The 16,058-nt window shown below is 39.5% G+C and overlaps 1 protein-coding gene across 15 annotated transcripts in view; it reads left to right on the plus strand.

The window, feature by feature from the left end:
- The window catches only part of LOC140733005 (clathrin coat assembly protein AP180-like), a 180,543-nt gene that overhangs the window by 41,694 nt on the left and 122,791 nt on the right, over positions 1-16,058 (plus strand). For all 15 annotated transcript variants that reach the window (XM_073055753.1, XM_073055754.1, XM_073055752.1 and 12 more), the window contains 2 exons: positions 773-848; positions 13,766-13,868. In XM_073055753.1, the coding sequence (XP_072911854.1) occupies positions 773-848; positions 13,766-13,868 (179 nt within the window). The remainder of the gene's footprint in view (positions 1-772; positions 849-13,765; positions 13,869-16,058) is intronic.

The following is a 16,058-nucleotide window of genomic DNA, read 5'->3' on the forward strand; positions in this document are numbered from 1 at the left end:
ACTGGCTCCTGCCACACCAGATCAGCTGGGAGCCATTGCTGAAAGAAACTCTGAAAAAGCTTCTTTCCAACTTGCTGATAATGTTGTTTGTTCTTGGCACTCTTCCCCACTCTAGGTCTTCAGTGAAAGAAAAGAGCATTTTCATAATTATGGGCTAATTATCAAGGTTAAATTCTTGAAATTATTTAGTGGTCATGAAGTGATTTAAGAACTTTAAGCTAATTCCTGGGTCACAGCCAAGAATGCAACTCCAGTAATTGTAGGAGCAATCCATAAATGTGCTTTGCGCATCGACTAGGAAAGTAACCTTTGAATCTCAATAGAGAATTAAAATAAAATGAAGCATCCTGTTATGGAAGGTATGATAAGCTTCAAAAGATGATTAAAATACTGAAGCCATAAGACTGAGGAACAGAATTAGGCCATTCATCCCATCAAGTCTTCTCTGCCTTTTGATCATGGCTGATTTATTTTCCCTTTCAACCCCATTCTTCTGCCTTCTCCCCATAACCCTTGCTGTCCTTACTAATTATGAATTTTATAATCTCTGTTTTAAGTATTCCCAGTGACTTGGCCTCTACAGCTAAGAAACAAAGTCAATAATGCAGACACTTCGGAACACTCAATATAGTAAATAGTATCATTCTGAATTTAAAAAATGAATATGAAGAAATTAGAAGATACATTACATCAACTATCTGGAATCACATTGGGTTCTTGCTCAATATGTATACACATATAATTATATTATGTACAATATTATATCTTGCAGAGATTTATTCAGTATCTGGCATCTAGAAATACTTTGTTCAACCTCAGCAATTTTTTGGACAAAAGTGGGACACATGGTAAGATAATCACTTTTATATTTAAACAGGAATTACTGTTTCAAGTTCAATATTTAGAATACATTCAGTGGCCACTTTATTAGGTACAGGAGGAAACCTGGTGTAGTCGTCTGCCACTGTAGCCCATGGTTCAATGTGTGTGTATTCAGAGATGCTTTTCTGTACACGACTATTGTAATGGTTACTTGAGTTTACAGTTGCCTTCCTGTCAATTTGAACCTCTCATTATTGAGGCACTTTCGCTTATAGAGCTGCCACTCATTGGATGTTTGTTTTGTTTTACACACCATTCTCTGTAAAGGCTAGAGACTGTTGTGCATGAAAATCCAAGGAGATCAGCAGTTTCTGAGATACTCAAACCACCTTGTCTGGCAGCAATAATCATTCCATGGTCAAAGTCACTTTGATCATATTTCCTACCCATTCTGATGTTTGGTTTGAACAACTGAACCACTTGACCATGTCTGCATCCCTTTATGCATTGAAGTTTTGCCACATGATTGGCTGATTAGATCTTTGCATTAACAAGCAGGGGTACCTAATTAAATGGCCACTGAGTATATATTGGAAGTATTGAGAAATAGTTTAGGTTTCTCTCCATGTTGATATTATGAATGGATGACTTTCATGTGTATAGATTTGAATTTCTTTGGTCAATTGTATTTACCACCAGACTCAAAACCAGTTACTTTCCCAAGCAGTAAGACTGATCAACACCTCCACCCACTAACTCCTCCACTACTTTATTATTTCCCATCAGTCACCTTATGTACAGCCTAACATCACTTTATGGACATTCAATCAATCAATGTATAAAAGCTATCTTATGAATTTATATTTATTGTGTTTTTATTACTATTGTGTTCTTTATCTTTTTTGATTTTTTTTCGGTACTGTATCAGATCATGAATAATTATGATTTTGTTCTCCTTTACACTCGTGTACTGGAAATGACATTAAAAAATCTTGGAATCTTGATATTGAATTTGCAGTGATGTGATATCTGATAAAATACACAAGGATTCTGAAGACTTTCCATGAATAAAGTAAAGATAATCTTGTACTCCAAAATTAAATTAATTGCAAATAATATTAGCTACTTGCCTTCTAGCATTTCAGCCCAAAGCATACTGACCTCAGCACTGGAAGGCACTACTAATGCTTTCAGCAACATCCTAAAATCCCCTCATTCAGTTGCTGCATAAGTGAAGATGAATATCAGGGTAGAATATGGAGACACGCAGTATATGTACTTTGATTTACTTTGAACTTTGAGCCTACTTTAGCATCCTCTCTATTGTCGACAGCTCCAGCTGTAAGGCTCTCAGCTTGAGACCAAACTCCTAAAGTATGCTATAATTAGGAGATAGGATATGCTTTAAAAATTGTCCTGGAAGTCTCTAGGCATTGTGAATGTATTCAGGAGCACATAAAGTTCAAGCAAGTGTAACAGCAGGATCACTGAACTTTCCAAATAAATCACCTACGTCCTTCCATGGGCCTGCTAAACCACCTGTGAATGAATCTTCTGGACCTTACAACCATCTCCTAACCCAGAGCATTGGAATTATAACAAGATTGCTTTGAGCTTGACAAGTACCATTTCCCTGGTGTTCCTCATAACCTTGTTAATTATTCTCGAATGCCCATCAAATTTTTCCGTAAGTACTGATTCTATTTCCAGTACCCTTGCAGGTAGTTCACGTTCACATTTAATTGTCATTCAACCACACACATGTAAACCACTATACAAACAGCGTTCCACTGGAGCCAAGGTACAAGGCACGGTACATACAGTCACCCACAACACATAGCATATATAGTTATAATTGCACATTCAGTAACAAAAAAAAAATAGTAGAAGTGGCATGGCCTGAAAATTGATTGTGCATGCCTCAGTGAGTTCTGAAATCTTATCCACATTCCTCTTGTATCTTTTAACCCGAAGTCCTTGATCCTTGAACAATTTGCTCATGGGAGCAGAATCCATCTTATTCTTGTAACTAAATCTGCTGTGACCTTGTACATAGATATATCTGCCAACTTCTACCGTGGGGTGCCACGGTAGTGTTGGGTTAATGCGATGTTGCTACAGTTTGGGTATTGGAGTTTGGAGTTCTGTCCTGGCGTCCTCTGTAAGCGGTTTGACTGTAAGTCCACCCCTGTGGAATGTGTGGGTTTTCTCTGGGTGCTCCAGTTTCCTCCCACAGTCCAAAGATGTATTGATTAGTAGGTTAACTGGTCATTGTAAATTGTTCCATGATTAGGCTAGGGTTAAATTGGGAGTTGCTGGGCGGTGCAGTTCATCGGGCCAGAGGGGTCTATTCCACAATATATCTCTAAATAAATTTTAAAAAATTAAAAAATCCCAGCTTCAGTTGTAACCTTGCACCTAATTTTGGAGCAATTATACTAAATAATTTTAGACATGCACATCCTAAAATGTAGTAGCCCAGCAAATATTATCTGCATTTCAGAATCAGTTTTAATATTACTACCATATCGCGTGAAATTTGTTGTTTTATGTTTCAAAGATTTGTATAGTTTTGAAATTGAATAAGTAGTGAAAAAAGAGAGAAAAAAGAGGTAGTGTACATGGATTCATTGACCGCTCAAATCTGATGGCAGAGGCGAAGAAGCTATAACTGAAAGATTGTGTGTGTGTGTGTGTGTGTCTTCCTGTATCTCTTCCTTGATGGTAGCAATAAGAAGGGGGCATGTCCTGGGTAATGGGGTTCCTTAATGATGGGTGCTGCCTTTTTGTGGCATTGCCTTTTGAAGATGTCCTCGACACAGAGAAGCAGTTTCAGCTACAGGTTACTATCGATGCAATGCTCCTCAGACAGGATGAAGAGGTCAATACTCCCCAATGCCATTAGGCTTTACAATTCTACCGCCAGGACTTAAGAACTTTTTAAAAGCTATTATTAATGCTTTTTGAGATAGTGATTTAGATGCATATCATATTTTTTTACTGAGTTAAGTATTGTATGTAATTAGTTTTGCTACAACAAGTGTATGGGACATTGGAAAAAAGTTGAATTTCCCCATGGGGATGAATAAAGTATCTATCTATCTATCTATTTGTGTTTCTGCTAGTATTAATTGGTTGCTGGTAATGTCGTATTCAGAAATTACTTTAGCCATTTTTATTTTGCATGATTGGCTTCCCATTGTTTGCTTTCATTGACATTTATTCAACCTTTGATGCCTGGGATTTGTACAAATTAAGGGTTACTGTATTGAATATTGTAAGTCATTTTCATCTAACATTCCTTTGCTGAACTGAGATTACAGAGAACTGATTAATACCCTGCAGGTAGAGAGTATAAAGTTTTTTTTGTTACCTTGTGCTCCTCAGCTGTTTTCCTGTATAGGGGGTGATGAAGGCTGTGTAGCATGTCCAGTGGCCTGTCCTGGGTTGGAGACCTGTCTGTGTGAGAGGGTGGCAGGGAAGCTTGTTTTGTTGTTGTTTTTGTTCTGAGTTTCAGTTTGTGGCTCTTGTTGCTGCTTATGTTGTTCTGCTGACCATTATGGGCATGCTATGTTGGTACCAGAAAGTGTGACGACACTTGTTGGCTGCCCCCAGCACACACAGTACTTGGGTGTGTTAGTTGTTGACACAAACAACGCGTTTTACCAATTTTTCCATACACTTGTGGTGAATAAATATGAGTCTTATCCAAACAAATGACAAAATAACCTAGCGCTTGCAGTTCGGGGTTTCAGAGTTCGGAGTTCAATCGCAGCGTCCTTTGCAAGAAGTTTGTACGAGGAATGTGTGGGTTTTCTCCGGGTGCTCCAGTTTCCTCCCACAGTCCAAAGACGTACTAGTTAGCAGGTTAATTGTTCATTGTGAATTGTTCTGTGATTAGGCTAGGATTAAATTAGAGGTTGCTGATAGAATGACTTGAAGGGCCGGGTGGGCTGGATGTTGTAACTTTAAGTAAAATAAAAATAAAATAAATCTTTGCTTATTCTGCTGTACAGGAAGTAGTAGTTTTATTTTAGCATGCTAGTGATCTAATGCCAAGTTATCATTTGGCAGCTTGGTTTCCATTATTTGTATTATGTCAGGGCTTTGTGTGATTGGGCATTAGGATGATCAGCCATATTGTTGGTGGATAGCGTTTATCAGCAGGTACTTCAGGTTTGTGCACAGAATCAGCAGATTGTTACAAATAAAGGCATTGTTACTCAGAAAAGATGCTGGATACTGGCCTTCATTACTCATTTTGGAGTCCCTTAATTCTGGTATAGGTTAGAGCTTGTGCCATGTTTCCAAAGTAAAGATGTACAGACAATGTCACTCTGAAACTGGACATCTACAAGTGTATTGACTGCATGTGGAGAGAGTCTGGGACCAGAGGGCACAGCCTCAGAATAGAGGAATAGCCCCTTAGAACGGAGATGAAAAGGAATTTCCTGAGCCAGAGAATGATGAATCTGTGCAATTGACTTTATTACTTACATCCTTCATACACATGAGGACTAAAATTCTTTATGTTACATCTCGATCTAAATGTGCAATTTATAGTAATTTATAATAAATAGTATGTACAACAGGACAGCCAATATAACATAGAAATACAATTGTATCAACATGAATTAATTAGTCTGGTAGCCTAGTGGAAGAAGCTGTCCCGGAGACTTTTGATCCTGACTTTTGTGCTGCGGTACTGTTTCCCAGATAACAGCTGGAACAGTTTGTGATTGGGGTGACTCGGGTCCCCAATGATCCTTCGGGCCCTTTTCACACACCTGTCTTTGTAAATGCTCTGAATAGTGAGAAGTTCACATCTACAGATGCACTGGGCTGTCCGCACCACTCTCTGCAGAGTCCTGCGATTAAAGGAAGTACCGTTCCCATACCAGGCAGTGATGTAGCCAGTCTGGATGCTCTCAATTATACCTCTGTAGAAAGTTCTTAGGATTTGGGGACCCATACCAAACTTCTTTAACTGTCAGAGGTGAAAGAGGTGCTGTTGTGCTTTTTTTCACCATAGCCGGTATGTACGAGCATGTGAGATCCTCGGTGATGTTTATAGTAAGGAACTTAAAGCTGTTCACCTTCTCAACCCCAGATTCATTGATGTCAATAGGGGCTAGTCTGTCTCCATTCCATAAGTAAGCACATATTTGCACATTTTATTCAGGAAGCAGGTAAACACTGAGCCAAAGCTTGGGTCCACCTAGGACCCTGCCCAATTAATCTAGAATGTGGCTGTCTTCTAGTTTGCCTGTAATCATACTATTTTCAGTGCACCTATTAAAAACACGCCTGCACACGTGTGCACACACACATACATACTCTCTACATCATTGTATCCTTTCTGCAACGCTTACAAAGCTCTCCTTTGTCCAGCTTTTAGAAAATCGGATCACTCTTCAATCCTGCTTTTGCCGACATACAGGCAGAAGCTGAAACAAGAGGCGGCCATAGTTAAAACCATCCACTGTTGGTCCGACCAGTTGGTAGGTTGGGGAACAGTTCAGTGATTGGGCAAGATAAGTTGAGTGAAGTTATCCACTCTGGTTCAAGAGCTTGATGGTTGAGGAGTAATAATTGTTCCTGAACCTGGTGGTGTAGGTCCCGAGGCTCCTGTACTTTCTTCCTGATGGCAGCAGTGAGAAGAGAGCTTGACCTGGATGGTGGGGTCCTTGATAATGATGCTGCTTTCCTGTGACAGTGCTCTAGATGTGGTCAATGGTGGGGAGGGCTTTACCTGTGATGAACTGGGCTGTATCCACTGCAATTCAAGGGCATTGGTGTTTCCGTACCAGGTAATGATACAACCAATCAATATCCCCTTAGAACGGAGTTCTAAACACATCTATAGAAGTTTGTCAAAGTTTTATATGTCATGCTGAATCTTAACAATCCTCTAAGAAAGTAGAGGTGTTGCCTTACTTTTTTTTTCCGTAATTGCACCTACATGCTGGGCCCAGGGCAGATACTCTGAAATAATAACACAAAGGAACTTAAACCACACAGTCATAAGTGTAAAGCCAGTAGAGTAGAGGGCTAAGTGCACAGCCTTATGGTGTACCTGTGCTGATGGAGATTGTGGAAGGGGTGTTTTTGCAATTCCGAATTGACTGAGGTCTGAAAGTGAGGAAATCGAGGATCCAATTGTACAAGGAAGCTTATTGATTAGTTTTGAGGAGATGTTAGTATTGAACACTAAGCTGCAGTCCATATACAGCATCCTGATGTGTGCATCTGTGCTGTCCAGATATTCCAGGGTTGAGTGAAGAGCCAGTGAAATGGCACCTGCCGTGGACCTGTTGTGCTGATAAGCGAATAGGTGTGAATCCAAATCGATTCTTAGGCAGGAATTGATATGTTTCGTCACCAACTTCTCAAAACACTTCATCACTATGGATGTAAGTTAGGAGAGGGGAGAGCAAGAGTTTTGAGCTCTTAAATTGGCTGTGTGTCATGATCTTTGCAATAACATATCTAGGTGTGCAGTGTGTTCTCATTCCTGTTTTAATGGTAGTGTTCATTGCAACAAATGCAATGCAGGACCTGGAGAACACTTGTTGCACTTTAGAAGAAGCAATTGCCCCTTGACTTTCCATTCCCCTCATTGCATCTCATACAGACACTTAACTTTTATCTGTTTTAATGACCTGTGGGATTTAACTTGTCCTCATTATCTCAATCTTAAGTAATCAAAAACCAAGTTTGGCAGCATTATTTGTATTATGTCAGGTTTTTGCATGGATTGAACATTAGAATGATCAGATATTTTGTTGTTGGACAGTGTTTACCAACAGGAACTCAAGGTTTGTGCACAAAATCAATGGATTGTTACAGGATAAAGGCATTGTTACTCAGCATAGATACTGGATATTCGCTGCATTACTCAGATAAACACTAGACATCACTTTTCATTCCTCATTACATCTCAGACAAGCACTCAACCTTTATCGGTTTAAAGGTATGTGGGTTTTAATGTGGTCCCATTATCTCAAGCTTGAGTAATCAAAAAAACTATTAACAATCAGTGCTGGAAACTTGGAATGAAGACAAATTGCTGAAATAGCAGATCAGATAGCATTGGTGGAGAGAGTGAAAGCTAGCTTTTCTGTAGAAAGTTTATCAAATAACCTTTAGACGTGTAAAAAGTTCTCTCCAAAAATTCTGTACTTTTTCATGAAGGCAACTTTGGCTAGTCTGAGGACATTTGGAGTTATGATTCAAATCTTGATAAATGCTAGTATCAAATGTTCTTACCCATTATTTCTCTAGAAATTAACCCAACACTGCTGAATTGACCAGCTGGACATGGTGTGTATCAGGTATTTTGTGAGGTCTGTTGAGTGGAGGTGTCCATACTATCAGTGATAATTTGTAACTGATTGATGCTGAATTAGTTTCATTAAATCTGTCTTGGTCAGTATGGAAGCGGTGATGTGCACTGCTGATGGATTTAAAAAGTAGCTGCACTCAGCTCAGTCCCAGTGCTTTGCCCGAGGTACTGTGTGCATAATGTGGATTTAATCAAATTTGCTCAGTTCATCCATATTTAGTACCAAGTTAAAGTTTACTTGCCCTGCTGGTTAATTTTTAGCTCAATGGTTTATGTGTCTTGGGGAAAAGCAATAAAGAACTAGCTTGAATGCACAAGCTATAGGGGGGAGCTTGCAGCATTGAATTTTCAAAGATTCATTTGTTATTAAAGTATACAACTCTGAAATTCTTCTTCTCCAGATAGCCTTGAAACCCAAAAAGAAAAGAATGGCAGTATGATTATCAACCCCCAAATCCCTCTCCCTGCCCAAAAAAACACATGAAAATGGAACAGGTACATTGACCCCCACCCATCCCCCTCCCCCGCACACAAGAAAAATTAGAAAAATTGGGTGAGAAACACAGCATATTAAAAAAATACTATAGGACTGAGAAAAGTCCATAGTCCAAGCCCATATTCATGTTCTATCAATATCCAAAACACAGTAAACCTGAGTAACATCTCCAGGCACAGTGGCAGTTTCTCCCAGTTCCAGCAGCAGAGCGATCCCACCAGTGATGAAAAGGCAGTCTCCTTTCTCCGGCGGCAGAGTGATCCCACCAACGATCTACAGGCAGGCAGCCGGTGCTCACTCTCCAGATTTGCCTGAATGTTTCAGTCTCCTTTGTCGCTTTAGTCGATGAACAATGGAAGTTTTAATCGGCGAAATGAAGTCGAACATCGGTTCACAGTCTCCTTGCTACAAGGTTTGCGCGTGCTGCCTGTGTCTCCCCAAATCCTCTCGGAGACTGCAGAGTGCTGAAACGCCCAAATGATCTCCAAATTGCATATCACTGGTCCATCAAAATCAAGATCAGATGTAAGATACATAAATGTGAAATAAACTGTTTCATGGTCAATCCAGAAGAGTTGACTATGGGAGTATTGTACACAGGTGCCATCTTGACTGGAATTTTATTTTTATTGTAGTGAATTTAAAGTAATTTGAATGTCATAAGGTGAAGGAAATTCCATATAAAGCAATTGTTGGGATTTACTTTAGAGGGAAAGGACTTGTCTTAAAGTTAACAAACTGGAAGAAAGTTACATTGGGGATTTGATCCCCACATTTCTATTACCATCACAAATTTGCAATGGAATTGATCTTTCAGGAAACTTTTAAGATCTGTCCATATACTCTAAAGTTTGAAGTGCAATGTATTTGTTTTTTTTTACTTTTCCATGTGAGTTGGTAAATGTTAAGGTAGAATTTGTTTAGAGATATTAACTGAAAATGCAGTGATTATGGTTAATTGGGAGACATTGGGCCAAGTACATGTTGCTGCCCCAATTAGCTGAAGTTTCATGGAAATAGTTTTAACCAGCAAAGTATAAAAAAAGACAAACTGCCATTTAACTGAGTAACAAATTATGTATTTAAATGAAATACAGAAGAAATTAGATCTCTAACAGTACTATTACAGTACTATAAAACTGTATTCGTTCCTAATAATTAATTGCTGGAGGAATTCATTCAGTGTTCTTTTGACTGTAAATGAACAAAATCAACATAGACATTGTGCAGATAGTGGACTGCCTTTAAACAGTGTTTTAGATGATTGCATGCTTCAAATCTTCATTTTGATTGTAGCATTTCAAAATTATTGTCAGTAGCTTCAAATTCTTCATTGTCCCTAACTTGCTGAAATAGTGAAATTGTTTCATTTCCTCTCCTGGCTGTTTCTGGCATCTCCAAGCCTGAGTGCTTGAAACCGCAGTGAGTGAAACCATTCTGAATTGCCCTACTGCTTATTTCTTGCCAACTATCAGTGACTAAAATCACTGCTTTTTGAACACAAACACATGTAACTAATGCTATTTAAAAACTGTATGCTTTCAGCACGACGTCTTATCCATCAACCACAGAAGTGCAGATGACTAAGGCTAGTTAGAAACTATGCAGCAGCAGTCTCTTGTCCCAATTAGGCAGTATAGAGTCCCAAATAAATGAAGGGAGTCCTGGCTATTTTCTCAATTAATTTTTGTTCTTTAAGAGTTGTCCCAAATAGGCAGCTGCCCTGATTAACTGGAATCCACTCAGTGTTGAGGCGATGATGATGTTAATAGTTACATGCTGGAGTTAGAAATACCAGGATATCATTCCTTGGGGGAGAATGAAAATATGATATTAGTCATTGACTGTAGAATTTCTAATGTACAGTTGATTATATTGGGGTAGTAACACACAAGCACGGTAAGGTAGCTGTTAGCGCATTGCTTTACAGCATCAGTAATAACTGAATAAGCTTCAATTCTCTCCACTGTCTTTAAGAAGTTTGTACAATTTCCCCATGACTGGGTGCTCTGGTTTCCTCTCACATTCCAAAGATGTATGTGTTGGGTTTAGCGAGTTGAGAGCATGCTATGATGGTGCCGGAGGCATGTCAGCACTTATGGGCCACCCCCGGCACATCCTCGGACTGCGTCGATTGTTGATGCCAAAGAACGACGCAGTTTACTGTATGTTTTGATATACATGTGACAAATAATGCTAATTTAAAGCATGCCACCTTGGCTACACTTAGTTTCAAATTCTGTGTATACATGAAACTACAGAATAAATGGGGAAAACGTACGTAATAAGTACCTGAGAACAGAGCAAACAACAGATTTCATTGCTGTCTGTTATTAACGTAAATGAAAGCATGTCAGTATGCGAAATACACTATTGCAATAAGGTGTTTTCATTTGGTGTAATTTCCTTTATGAAAGATTTAAAGTAATGCAAGGTTTCGTGCATACATAATGAAATAGAATCATAGAGTACTACAGCACAGAAATAGGCCCTTTGGCCCAACTAGTCCACGCTGGACCATTATTCTACCAAGTCCTATTGATCTACATCTGGACCATAGCCTTCCATACCCCTCTCATCCATGTACCTATACAAATTTCTCTTAAGTGTTGAAGTTGAATCTGCATTCACCACTTCAACTGGCAGGTCATTCTACATTCTCACCACGTACTGAGTGAAGAAGTTCCCCCTCATGTACTCCTTAAGTATTTCACCTTAACCCATGACCTCTAGTTCTAGTTGCAGCCAACCTCAGTGGAAAGAGCCTGCTTACATTAACCCTATCTATACCCCTCATAATTTTGTATACCTCTATCAAAACTTCCCTCATTCTCCTGTACTCCAAGGAATAAAGTCCTGAAATGAAATTGAATATATTACACCCAGTGCTATATATGGAATCTAATCTGATTTTGGTGGAGTTTTAACAAATTCTTCATTCAAACAGAATTTTGACTCCATGTATAGATTACCATTCTGATCTTTCAGAGGACCAATTTTGTCCCGTATAATTCTGTTGCTCTTAGCATATCTGTAGAATCCCTTAAGATTCTCTTTTATCTTGTCTGCTAAGGCAACCTCATGCCTTCTTTTAGCTTGTCTGATTTCTTTAAGTGTTTTCTTGCATTTCTTTTTTTAAAATTTTTTTTATTGCGTTTTTAAGTGATTACAGAGTAAAGTATAGAAAAAAATGTATATAACCCTTCCCCCCTCCCCCCTAACCCAATAGGTACCTCATTTGTTCTTTCTTGCCAATACCTGCTGAGCACCACCTTTTTTTCTTAACCAGGGCCACTATATTTCTTGAAAACCCGTTATCTTTTCCTTTTATTCTGACAGGCACATACAAGCTTTTTACTCTCAAAATTTCACTTTTGAAGGCCTCCCATTGACCAAGTACACCTTTGCCAGAAAACAGCCTGTCCCAATCCACACTTGCCAGATCATTTCTGATACAATAGGGTGTATTTACTTTGAAGCTAATGGCATTGTGATCACAAGATGCAAAGTGTTCCCCTACACAATCTTCTGTCACCTGCCCTGTCTTATTCCCAAGTAGCAGACCGAGAATAGCACACTCTCCTATTTGGGCTTCTATGTACTGATTAAGGAAACCTTCCTGAGCTCATTTGAAAACTCTATCCCATCTAGTCCTTTTACAGTCTGGGAGCTCCAATCAATATGTGGGAAGTTAAAATCACCTACTATCGTAATTTTGTTTCTTGCAACAGTCTGCAATTTCTCCACAAATTTGTTCCTCTAAATCCCAAGGACTGTTGGGTGGTTTATAATATAGCCCCATTAATGTGGTCATATCTTCTTATTCCTCAATTCCACCCATAAAGCCTCTCTAGATGAGTTCTCCAGTCTGTCCTGACTGAGCACTACTGTGACATTTTCCCTGACTAGTAAGGCCCACCCCTCCCCCTTTAATCCCTCCTGCTCTGTAACATCTAAAACAGTGGAACCCTGGAATATTGAGCTGCCATTCCTGCCCCTTCTGCAATCAAATTTCACTAATGGCTGCAATATCATAATTCCATGTGTTGTACCATGCCTTTCCTACAATACTTATTGCATTGAAATATACACAGCTCAGGACATTAGTCGCACCACACTCAACCTTTTGCTTACTGACTTTGTCTCCACAACTCCACGATCTGTTCTGATGCTGTGGTTCCCATCCCCCTGCCGCTTTATTTTAAACCCCCCCCCCCAATTCAACACCAGCAAACCTTCCTGCTAGGATATTAGTCCCCCTCTAGTTCAGATGCAAACAATCTCTTCTCTACAGGTCCCACCTTCCCTGGAAGAGCCCAATCATCCAAAAAATCTTCTGCCCTCCCTTCTGCACCAACTCCCTAGCCACATTTTAAACTGTATGATCTTGCCCATTCTGGCCTCACTAGCACATGCTGTGGGTAGCAATCCTGAGATCACAACCCTGGAGATCCTGTCCTTTAATTTAGCACCTAACTCCCTGAGATCACTTTGCAGAACCTCATTACTCTTCCTTCCTATGCTATTGGACCCTACATGGACCATGACCTCTGGTTGCTCACCCTCCCACTTAATGCCGAGTACTTGATCCTGGCACCTGGGCGGCATCATACCATCCAAGAATCTTGTTCTCATCCACAGAACCTCCTTTTAGTTCCCCTAACTAATGGATTCCCTTTCACCAGAGCTTGTCTCTTCTCCCTCACTCCCCTTCTGAGTCACAGAGTCGGACTCTGTGCCAAAGACCTGACCACTGTGACTTTACACTGTTAGGTCATCCTAACTTCATTTGCACAATCCTGTGTAAAACTGTTCCTGAACATTGAAACCTAGTTGTTGCAAGAATAAAATGGAATACTTAGATCCTGATGAAGGGTCTCAGCCCAAAGCGTCGACTGTTTATTTATTTCCATAGATGATGCCTGACCTGTTGATTTCCTCCAGCATTTTGTGTGTGTTGCTCTGGACTACCCTAAAGCATTTTTCTGTGGGATAAGCGGTCAGGTTCAGAAATAATCTCAGTGCTTGTAATTATGAGGAAGCAGAAGGTTCTGGAATTTTGTATGTGCTGTTCCAACAAATGTGCACTTTAATTCTTACAGGTTATGATATGTCTACGTTTATTAGGCGGTACAGCAGATACTTAAACGAGAAAGCATATTCCTATAGACAGATGGCATTTGACTTTGCAAGAGTGAAGAAAGGGTAAGTTGGATTTCTTCTTGTATGGAAGTTGATTATAGGTAATGTATCAGACTAAAAATTATATCTCAATTAACCGTACCTTAGTTATTTTCCTGGTGTTAGATTTTTGTGAAGATTTCACAGCAATTTGTTGAAGCGTGTAGTGTATAATTGAATATCAAACAGCTCTATCGATAAACATTTACAATTGCAATCACTCTTGATTTATTTAATTTTATACCACATATTACATTTTTTTAAATGAAAGGTAAACACACAGTTGTTATACAGTGGATCTGAAAGAGACTTATTTCAGTGGATCTGAAATTATAAACAGGTTGTTGTTGTTACTTTTAATGTTCTGAACGTGGTGGGCATGCTGTTGGCATCGCAATCTGTGTGCAACATCTGGGCTGTCCTCAGCACATCCTTAGGTTGTTAACGCAACCGACACATTTCACTGTATGATTTGATATACATGTGATAAATGAATCTGAATTTGACTGTTACAGTTAAAGTTATGACAACTTCCTGTTAAGAGGAGTTGGTCCTTACAATGGAATCTTTGCCATAGAGAGCTGTGCAGCCAAGTAGAAGAGGAGATGCTGGTTTCCATTGTATCCAGCAAATGTTCTGACAGTGACCACTGAATTTGGATGGTACGTCAATGCAAAGAGCAAATGCTGACAGTAGTGTAAATAAAACACAGGTACTGGAAATTCAAAGCAAACAAAATATTTAAATTGCCCGGCAATGGGGAGGGAAAACAGTTCCGCTTTCAATTCAAGAACCCTTCATCAAAACTGGAAAAGTGAGAAAATTAGCTTTTTAAGTTGTGGAGGGGGTTGCAGGGTGCAGAGAACAGAGGCACTGTCTTTGATAGGGTGCAGATCAAAGTTGTTAAAGTAAAAATAACTTCAAAAATTAGCATTCGAATATGTAATTGAAAAATGAAACAAATTGAAAAATGGATTTAAAAATATTCATAGAGAAACAGAAATAAAAGGAGGGTTAGCTGTTCAATATAATGCACTCTTGAAAGATGAGTGTTGTTCCTCAAGTGTCCTTTTGCCTAAGCTGTGGTTGCCTCTTCATTTTTCTTTACATTGCGCATTTAGGATATTGGTGCAAAATGATAAAATATTAGGGCTGTTCTTAAGAACAACTCAGTTTGTAGGGCAACGTACATAATTGGAGGAATTTAGCAGGTTAAGCAGCATCTAAGGAGGGACATAATCTTTGGAGCCTCCAACCTCATTGCATAAACATTGATGTCTCTAACTTAGAGTAATTAGTCCCCTTTGTTTCCATGCCCCTTTCTTTCTTTTTAAATACCCATTCTGTTTACCCTCTCACCCCTTCTCCATCTTCATGACCTACCCATCACCTCCCTCTGGTTTGCCATCTCTTTCCCTTTATTCAATGGTTCACTGTCCTGTCTTATTAGATTCCTCCTTATACAGCCCTTTAGATAGATAGATACTTTATTCATCCCCATGGGGAAATTCAACTTTTTTTTCCAATGTCCCATACACTTGTTGTAGCAAAACTAATTACATACAATACTTAACTCAGTAAAAAATATGATATGCATCTAAATCACTATCTCAAAAAGCATTAATAATAGCTTTTAAAAAGTTCTTAAGTCCTGGCGGTTGAATTGTAAAGCCTAATGGCATTGGGGAGTATTGACCTCTTCATCCTGTCTGAGGAGCATTGCATCGATAGTAACCTGTCGCTGAAACTGCTTCTCTGTCTCTGGATGGTGCTATGTAGAGGATGTTCAGAGTTTTCCATAATTGACCGTAGCCTACTCAGCGCCCTTCGCTCAGCTACCGATGTTAAACTCTCCAGTACTTTGCCCACGACAGAGCCCGCCTTCCTTACCAGCTTATTAAGACGTGAGGCGTCCCTCTTCTTAATGCTTCCTCCCCAACACGCCACCACAAAGAAGAGGGCACTCTCCACAACTGACCTATAGAACATCTTCAGCATCTCACTACAGACATTGAATGACGCCAACCTTCTAAGGAAGTACAGTCGACTCTGTGCCTTCCTGCACAAGGCATCTGTGTTGGCAGTCCAGTCTAGCTTCTCGTCTAACTGTACTCCCAGATACTTGTAGGTCTTAACCTGCTCCACACATTCTCCATTAATGATCACTGGCTCCATATGAGGCCTAGATCTCCTAAAGTCCACCACCATCTCCTT

This window comes from Hemitrygon akajei, chromosome 9 (genome assembly GCF_048418815.1).
Source record: "Hemitrygon akajei chromosome 9, sHemAka1.3, whole genome shotgun sequence".
NCBI classification, from domain to species: Eukaryota; Metazoa; Chordata; class Chondrichthyes; order Myliobatiformes; family Dasyatidae; genus Hemitrygon; species Hemitrygon akajei.